The sequence below is a fragment of the Vigna umbellata genome, chromosome 8, assembly GCF_029865625.1.
Source record: "Vigna umbellata cultivar VRB3 chromosome 8, Vumbellata_1.0, whole genome shotgun sequence".
Taxonomy (NCBI): Eukaryota; Viridiplantae; Streptophyta; class Magnoliopsida; order Fabales; family Fabaceae; genus Vigna; species Vigna umbellata.
Genome location: NC_142172.1, coordinates 32,395,422 through 32,404,817, shown reverse-complemented (window position 1 = coordinate 32,404,817; position 9,396 = coordinate 32,395,422). Strand labels below are relative to the sequence as shown.

The 9,396-nt window shown below is 36.8% G+C and overlaps 1 protein-coding gene, 1 non-coding gene and 2 pseudogenes across 2 annotated transcripts; 3 read left to right on the top strand and 1 right to left on the bottom strand.

The window, feature by feature from the left end:
* The first annotated feature begins 591 nt into the window (after window positions 1-591).
* On the top strand, window positions 592-665 carry TRNAI-UAU (transfer RNA isoleucine (anticodon UAU)). Its single transcript has one exon. It is a non-coding gene; the product is annotated as a tRNA-Ile (tRNA).
* Window positions 666-1,416: 751 nt separating this feature from the next.
* Window positions 1,417-1,659, top strand: LOC148194486 (uncharacterized; annotated as a pseudogene).
* A 766-nt stretch (window positions 1,660-2,425) lies between these two features.
* On the top strand, window positions 2,426-3,702 carry LOC124832108 (S-adenosylmethionine synthase 2-like; annotated as a pseudogene).
* Window positions 3,703-3,854: 152 nt separating this feature from the next.
* Window positions 3,855-8,798, bottom strand: LOC124832107 (putative receptor-like protein kinase At5g18500). The gene is made up of 8 exons (XM_047306233.2): window positions 8,301-8,798; window positions 7,326-8,013; window positions 7,114-7,218; window positions 6,785-6,907; window positions 6,515-6,685; window positions 6,268-6,397; window positions 4,599-4,811; window positions 3,855-4,325 (listed from the first exon to the last, which is right to left on the bottom strand). The coding sequence occupies exons 2-8, from the start codon at window positions 7,991-7,993 to the stop codon at window positions 4,212-4,214; spliced, it is 1,524 nt and encodes a 507-aa protein (XP_047162189.1). The 5' UTR covers window positions 7,994-8,013; window positions 8,301-8,798; the 3' UTR covers window positions 3,855-4,211.
* Between the last annotated feature and the right edge of the window lie 598 nt (window positions 8,799-9,396).

The window sequence follows — 9,396 nt, the reverse complement described above, 5'->3', positions numbered from 1 at the left end:
GACATCAACAATGATTTTATTTAATGAGATTAATTAAATAGAAGACATTGCCCAAATTTTCATTATGTTTCATTGTCAACAAAACAAAATATATCTATAAATGGTACAAAAGTCCTGTGAAAACCTTAACATTATGACATGAAAAATAAACTATCAAAACAACCATTTAATAACTATGCTATAGTAATATAACAATATAAATAAATAATTAATAAGTTATATGAAACTATAATCTAATTATATGATTAAACAGAGTTATTAAAATATCATTATTCTTACACTACACAGTCTACATCTAGCCATTAAACTCTCATGCCATTACAAGTGTACCGTTAAGCTTTCACGAGTTGTTATGGCCGTTGAAACCGTTGTGTTTTTCCCTCATTTATGTTTTTATCATTAAATGATGTTTTTCTTTTATGGAACATAGACATGTCCATTAATCATAATCTGTTTTGGTTGAATATGCTTGCAAATGCTTCACGAAGTTTCAAGGAGTTCATATTAGTTGGAGTTCAAGTCTTCCCTAAGCTGAATTTAGACTGATAGTAATACTAGTGGTATAGTATTACTTAGAAACTATGAACGTATGGTCCCGTAGCTCAGTTGGTTAGAGCGTTGGTCTTATGAGCCGAAGGTCGCGGGTTCGAGCCCCGCCGGGACCACTTTTTGTTTCAGTGTTCGATGCATTTTTAAACAGATAATGCAGTTTAACCAATGGCACTACTGACAGACATAAAATGTGTTAGAACTCACAATGTTTTTGGACCTCCTGAGTTGTGTAGATGTCGAAACTGGAAACGTATTTAATCCCTCTGTCAATGTCCAGAGATTTTTAAGGATGCCTGCACCTTGTTTCAACCCCCCATCTTTGGTTAGTTGCGAAAATTCATTATTTCCCAACTATACTAATAAATGATCTTAAAAATTCTATCTTCTGCTTCACCAGCCACATGATTTTTACAACTAAAGAGTGTTATAGTTAGCATGGCCTAGTGCACCTTAGAAGATGTTCCAACAGCAAATCTACAGCTAATAAAAAGTTAAAAATGTTGGGTGGAAATTTTTTTGTTGCCCCTTAAAATTCAACTACGCTTAACAGAACTATTTAATATTAGGTAAAAACAATAACATGTCTTAAAAAATTTCGATGGTAAAATTTTAAACATTGGTTGTAGAGAAATAGTTGTCTGAAAACTATAAGTTTAGTATTTTTATTTTCAAATTGAAAGATAAGAATGTTTAATAGTGGGAGGGTGCATTAAAAGCAAAGGCCAGAAGGATTGACACTATAAAAGGGGAGAGAAATGTGAGCATTGTCATCATGCAAAGAAGGGAGTTAGGATATAAAAAAAATGGAGAAAGTGACTAAGGTGTTGGTGATGTTGGCCATGGTAGTGTTGGTGAGTGCTTCCAATGTAGAAGGAGGAAGATTACTTACGGAGGAGGAGAATGTGGAGCAGCCCCAGAACTTCCCTGGATCCGGGGGCCTTGGAGGGATATTTCCAAGCCCAAGCCCAGGTTTCAGCTTCACCGGTGTGACCTTTGGCCCAAACGGGTTTTGCACTTTCCCTGGTGGCTGTACCCCTACTCTGCCCACTCTTCCCGGAGGTGTTGGAGGGTCGGTACCGGTGCCACCACATGCATAGGAAAATGTGAGAGTCTTGTTGGCTAGGGTAGAAGAAGACCATAATGCTGTTGCTAAGTAATATAAAGTACTGTAAAACTGGTTTAAGCTTTGGTTTACTTTTCTATGTATTAGTCTCTTAGGTATTGTTATGTGTGAATTTCTATGTGGCTGGTCTTACTACTATGGTAGAGTGTATGTGTATGTAGCTTCTTGCATGCTACAGTTTATTTATATAAACTTTATGAATTTTTTTGTTTCTCAAAATTAACTTTAGATGGTGGTACAGATGAGAGAGGTCACCACAAAAACTCTAAAGAATAAATCAGAGAACATATATATACAAGTTTTATATTAATATAAAATATTTCACGTCTTTTTTGTATAAATAAATATAAAATATAAATTATTCGATCATATTAATATTGTTATTTAATTTTAAGAAAATTTGATATAAATCATGACTACGTTATAATTTATCAGATAGATCTTTATCTATTATATACATTTTATGTGTTAGCATGGCACAAATATGGTCCCTTTTATGGGTTTATATCATGTTCTGAATTTGTATCGTTGGTAGTTCAATGTCCACCATTCCATGTTTGAGCATGATGATGTACGAAGTTTTTGTGTGTTTTATTTGAGTCAACCAGAGAAGTCATTTTAGCAAGAAGCATCTAAATTATATATCTTCAATCCAACACCTGGTTTGCCTCTTGTAGCTAGAGGAGAATGGATACCTTCTGTTCATATATCTGATGCAGTGCTTGGAGGAGCAAGACGCTGAAAGAAGAAATGCCTGAGACCTGCACCAAGACTAACTTGGTCATGGTATTTGGCGAGATCGCCGTAAAAGCGAACATGTTCTATAGGATTTGTGTCCCATGATGTTAGCTTGATGCTGACAACTGCAAAGGGGTCCCTGGCCACCTCATCAAGCGACCAGAAGACATAGGAGTTGGTGACCAAGGTCACAAGTTTGGCTATGCCACAGATGAAACACCTGAGCTTACGCCTCTCAGTCACGTCCTCACAGCCGAACTTGGTACCCGGTTCATGGAAGTGCGCAAGATGAGACCTATCCTTGGTTTGAGAGGTGATGGAAAAACTGAACTCTGTTGAGTACGCTAATGATCATGGAGCCATGGTGCCATGGTCCCAGTGTGTGTCCCGATTGTTCTCATACATATATACTCAACGTGATGAAACTGTTACCAATTATGAGATTGTTGCAGACCTGTAAGAGCATGTTATTAAGCCTGCTATCGCTGCGAAGTACGTGTATGAGGAGACAAATTTGCGTCCGAATCCATGTAGTCGTTTTGTGATTGGTGGTCCACGTGGCTATGCAGGTGTCCCAGGGCGCAAAATCATTGTTGACACATATGGTGGTTGGAAGCTCATAGTGATGGGGCTTTCTCTGGGTAGAACCCTACCAAGTGGATAGAAGCAGAGTCTATATTGCTAGACAGGCTGCCAAGAGAAATGTGGCCAATGGACTTGCCAGAAGGTGCATTGTGCAGATATCATACGCAATTGCTGTTGCTGAGACATTATTTGTTTGTTGACACTTTTGGCACATGAAAGATTCATGACGAGGACATTTTGAAGCTTGTGAATGAAAACTTTGACTTCAGGCCACGAATGATTACCATTAATTTGGAGCTCAAGAGTGAAAACGTCAGGTTCTTGAAAACTGCTGCTTTTGGCCGTTTTGGAATAGATGACCCGGATTTCACATGGGAAGTGAAGACTCTTAAGTTGGAATAGCGACATGAATAAAGCTGATTGCCAAGAAAAGATGCTATATCTCTCTAGCCGATTTCATACCTATCCATGGTGTTTTTGCCTTTACTTTTGTATCTTAAAAAAAAAATATTATCTCTTATCTCCACCTCAGTGTTTATTAGATCTTTCTCACATGAAAACATAGATAAGTTGAGTATATGTTCTTTACGATCGCTAGCCGTTAACTATATGATAGGGAAAAATTACGGTGATTGTATATTTGCAGTTATTAACTTGTATACACATGTTACAGTGGCCTCATTGTTTCATTCCTTCCCTGGTTTTTAGGCCACCAATAATAACAATAACAAGTTTACAATCCAATGTCTACCCTCGTAATATAATAGTCAATAAAGGACTATAAGGATCAGGGAACTTTTAAGTAACTATTGTAGTGTTAAATGCAATGATCTAAGCTATAAAAATCACGAGAAGGTACAGCCATGAACTGGTTTATTTTACTTTTCCCCAGTGACAAGGCCAACGAATTTATCAAATAAATCTAGGAAAAAGCTATGGGATTCTGTACATACCCCAAATAATTTGGGTTCTTATAAATAACACCCACCTTCATACACAAACAATATATCCTTCTAGAACAAATACCTATTCTTCTACAACAAAATAAAGGAAAAGAAAACACAAATTAATATTATCCCCTGCTCAGCCTCTGCCATACCCATCTCGGGTAGGCAAATCCAAGAATCTAACCAGACAAATAAAATAAATCACTCACTTTATACACACCACTGATCCTAAAAAAGAATCTCATTCTCTTAGCTCATGCCTGCAGTTACCTTCCACTTTCTGATCTAGAACCTTGAATGTCACTCCCATCTGTGTCAGAACTATCCTTATGGGATTCAATTTCTGAGTTAACTCCATGACTTCTTCGATGCCTACGGTCCTGAGTATCCAGCAAATGAAATAAATCAAATGTCAGTCTAAATTATTTCAGTAAAAACTAATTGTCCCTTAAGTATGGGATATATGAATCCATTTATGATCTAGTATGAAAACTGAAAGGTTGATGCCGAATGATCCACATCCTGCCTGAAGTAGGTCCAATCAGCTTGACCCAAGATTAGTCAGAGGCCAAAAAGGTTTTTGAGTATCATGGCAGTATTAACAATTAAAGAAAAAAAAACACTTTTAGAAAAATGGTGACAGCATAACAAACCTCTCTAGCTAAAGGGTACTCCTCTGACTCAAGCATACGCACAACTTGACCCATCTTGGGTCTTTTCTCTGAATCTGGATCTACACATCTCAAAGCAGTTAAGAGCGCCCGTTTCAAAGCCCTGGTAGATGGCTTCACCTCAATGTTTGGGTCCACCACTTCTTCTGATCGTCTGTTTCCAACCATCATCTTCAGCCAATCAACCATGTTAACCTGAGGGCATTGTAGTTCATCGTAAATGTCAGTCAAAATTCCTTCATCAGAATTTGTCATAACAAACTGATGTAGAAAATAAGCAACTGAGAAGAACACAAAGAACATCTGAATTTTGTTGTTGTTAAAAATCAAGCACAAGATGTTGAAACTAATCACTGAGAATAAGGTAATAACTAACAAACAATAAACTGGGAAGGTAAATCCCTAGCTGATAATGTTGCAACTCCTCATATTTTTATCAGAATTACAACCCTTAATTAAAACCCTGCTAACTTCAAATCCCTATTTCCCGTACGGAAGCCTTAAATAAACAAGCCATCTAAATTTGGCATCATAGTCGTATACGATACAACAGCAGCAACTATCATTGCATTCACGTTATAAATGTAAGAAATATAGAATTGATTCATCAATACTGCATCAGTCAGGTCCAAGGCAAGTTCAAGTGATAAAAAAGGAATGAAGACATTGTTTTAAAACCTTTTTCCGTTGGATCTATACACGGTGATCTAACAATAAACTAGACTTAAGGACTGTCTTGAAAAGGTTTTTGAATTTACCGAAAATATAGACCGCTCTAGAATTTTGAAATTCTGGGGACCTACTTACTTCCCCCAAAATTATGATGTTTATCAATAGAATCCACAAATAATGATTACATGCACCCAGCTGGAATTCATATGTAGCACAGCTAAAGTGGAGGTAGTGATCAGGCACTCCAACTTTATATCCTAATATTTAGCCAATGGTGTATGATGTTTAGAGCATTTTAAGGCCAGGGATATGACTTAAAAAGGGCAGGGTAATAAGTTTGGTAGAGAGGACCAAAGGACCCATAGTTGCAATAGATCAAATTGCTCGCGTTCTGGAAAATGTTTAAATTTTTCATTGATTATAGCTTCCAAAGTCAATATCAACTTCTCTAGATGTTTTCAGTTGGTAACTGAATTTTTGACCGTAATGACTCATGAATTGATTTTCTTGTAGTATTGGAAAGAACAATTATAAAGATATTTCATAAATTAGCTATGCATCAGAGCATCAAAACAGAAATGTGTCTAACTAGACCCATTTAGGAATCAAAATAATTTTATCCTGAAGTTTGCTACAATATGGTAGGAGAAATGCCTAGCAACATACTGACGCTCTGTTATAGGGTGAGGTGCACATAAAAATTTGCTGAATGATAAAACAAGAGTTAAAAAACGAGTAGAGGAGTATGTTGCTAACATTATTCAGTAAGATAAAGTAATGTTACATGTCTAAAAACATATGTTCAGATCATAGGCCAGAAAATATCGAAATATGAGCTGCAATCCAACTAATGCCAAGACAAAAACACAGATTACTTTTTTGGGATGAACAAGTCAAACTCAAAAGGTAATGCTTTACGATTATTTGGTGAATTGAGTGAAGTTTTATCAAGAAAATTCTTCAAGATGGATTTACTCACTTCCTGTGCTGGGCGACCATAGTCAATTGGATCTCTTCCAGTAATTGCTTCCAATAGCACAACACCAAAGCTATACACATCACTTTTTTCATTTAGAAGACCAGTATTTGCATATTCAGGGGCCACATATCTGTCAGTTGTACGGAGCAAAAAAGAAAGAATAAATATAAGGATCCAACTTATCAAAGTTTGTCAACAATATTGAGAGTGGAAAAAGGAAATAGTGAAGAGCAGATAAGTAACAGACCCAAAGGTTCCCATAACTCGTGTTGCAACATGACTCTTCCCAGAACCCAGTAACTTAGCCAGGCCAAAATCAGAAACCTTGGCATTAAAGTCATCATCAATTAATATGTTGCTTGACTTGATATCTCGGTGCACCACCTTTGGCTCAATCGCTTCATGCAAATATGCAAGCCTGAAACAAATATGTTGCTCTAAATTAGGACCAAGTGATAACCTGAAGAACTTTATGAGGACTACAGAAGCCTGAAGAAGCATACACACAGCAACTCACCCCTTAGCTGTGCCAAGGAGAATCTTGATACGTGCTTCCCAGGTAAGATATCCATGATGTCGCATAGCTCCGTGAAGCCATTGCTCTAAGTTTCCATTACTGACGTATTCATAGACTAACATCCTGAAATACTCCACCATACGGGAGAAAATATAATTAAGATAACATACTTAAATTGTTGTGTGTTGAACTTGAGATCAACCTGAAGAATATGCAACTCAAAGGAATTTTCATAATTTTATGATTCTGGCAGTTATAATTCAATTCCTCTAAGAAATTTATTGAGACTATGCCTGTTGAGACTGCAATATAATTGACAAGTTGGGTACCTGTGAGTCCCCTCCATGCAGTACCCCAAAAGTCGAACCAAATTTTTATGCCGGACATGGCCAATAGCTTCAACTTCCACTCTAAATTCTTTCTCAGCTTGACCACTACAGAACAGAGGGAAGAGAAAGTAGTCAAAGTTTGGTAGAAGTATGAGAACTAAAAACAAAAGTTCGAATAAATTCAATGCCTTAGACATTGTGCGGGAACTCACATGTTATTGAGTATCTTTTTAACTGCCACTGGAGTCCCATTGATCAACTGTCCCCGGTAAACAACTCCATACCCACCCTCACCAATTACATTTTCTTTTGAAAAACGGTTTGTAGCAAGCTCGAGATCCCTCAGAGTAAACCAGTGACCCCAACCCAAGTGAGAGAATTCCGGAAGACCAGAGAGAGGTGAAGGAGCTGTTAAAGGGTATGAAGAAGATGGCATGTACATTCCAACCGAGCCAGAGCTAATCTCCTCCCCTGATTGTGACCCTCCACCATCTTTCTCCAAGTAATGAAACGAATCCGAGTGACTACCACTATCTCCATGCTTCTTCTTCCCAACACCTAAATGGAGCATAACTTTGTCTGATTCTTTGTCACTGGATTTATCATGAATTGTCAGAAGTATTCCTTCACGTGGAACAAATCCATTCGCCGGCACTTGCTCAACTCGCACTTCTGTGATTTCCTTTGAGACAGCAGGTATATGACTAACAGGAACCCTATCCCTGGCTTTTCTAGACTTCTTCCTTGAAGTAAGGCAGAATGAGAGCACACAGAGGATGATAATGATAAACAGTCCAACCGCAATTCCAATCAGTTCCCAAACCTTAAGATCAAAAACAGGAGTTTTCACGGACAATTCTTCTTTAAGATCAGCACCCATCTCTTAGAACCCCCTGAGCTCTGCAATATACATGTAATAAAAAAAAAGAGAGGTAAGCTGCATTATAACCCAAAAATGACATCAATATTCAAATTGTCGATGCATTATGTATGAGGAATATGAGCAGGTATCTGTTACCACTAGACTACGACGCAAAAAGCAAATAGAATATTCACCGCACCATAAACAGCCTTGATTGGTTGATAATACAAAAGCACAAGCATTTCAGAACAACAAGCATTCACAGACAACAAGAAAAACAAAGAAAGGAACCCTAAAAGCAAAGACACGGACTTCAAAGCATTACCAATCGTCGTGGATTGCGGAGCGAGATTCACAAGGACAAGCACCACAAACCCCAGATCACCACATCCCAAAAAAGGAACACCAAACAGAAAAAGGCCAGATCTTTGACCAAATAGAAGTCCAAAAGGATGGAATCCTGACAACCCAGTAGTGAAAAAGTGATGAAAATTGAAAAGCCTTAGTGGGTTGGGAAAATGTGAGGGAAAATCTAAGCAGTGTTGAGAATGGGAGTAGTGGGTAGGAGTGATAAGAAGAAAGGGTGGAGTTATGAGTGAGAGGGAATAGATGCGTTAGAAGGGATACGCATACAGATACATCCAATTCAAAATTTCCAGTGCAGTAAAAGAAAGAGTACAGAAGAGAACAGAAGCATGCAATGCAATTGTGATTGTGATATATCTCTGAAGTGAGTCAGTCCTCTTGCGATGGATTAGATATTCTCATGGCATCGCATGGTTACGAACATAAACATTACTGACTAATAGTATCAAAAATTGAATTCACCCTCATCCTTTACATTTTCCATTCTTATTCTGTTCTTATACTTCCATTTGACTCCATGGTTACCTCTTTATTTACTCTCCTTCATTTCCAACTATGCTGCGTAAACGATCCTCTCTCATAAATTACCGTAAACAATTATCCAGACATTGTTATGTCTTTTTTTTTCACTAAATTTATTGTCTAAATAAATATTGGATAAAATCATGTTATAGTATTAAATTATTATTATTACCATTATTAATATCAAAACCATGTGTTTTGAACGATATTTATGGAAATTTTAATTAAACTGGCCTAATAATGATTATTTATGGTATTTTAAATTAAATTAAATAAATAATGATAATAATCAATGTTTTTTCTAGTGAAAGTTAACAAGGATTCAGTCCACAAAAGAAGAAAGATAACCACCATGAAATTAAATTGAAGACTCCTTCCTGCTGTGATTATATATTCTTCAGTTATTATTTTCCGTACTATACTATTCAGATAAACTGTCAGGATAATCTTGATAATAATAATAATATAATAGCAACAGTATTCATAAACTATCTATAATCAGATGTTTATCTTAACATTTTTTATTTTATTTG

Bases quoted from the DNA above. Each gene is read 5' to 3' on its own strand.
- LOC124832107 (XM_047306233.2), bottom strand. From the start codon at position 7,993: ATGGGTGCTGATCTTAAAGAAGAATTGTCCGTGAAAACTCCTGTTTTT. The intron at 6,908-7,113 runs GTACCCAACTTG...GGAGTATTTCAG, and splicing joins TGCATGGAGGGGACTCACAG to GATGTTAGTCTATGAATACG. The intron at 6,398-6,514 runs GTCTGTTACTTA...TACAACTGACAG, and splicing joins CGAGTTATGGGAACCTTTGG to ATATGTGGCCCCTGAATATG.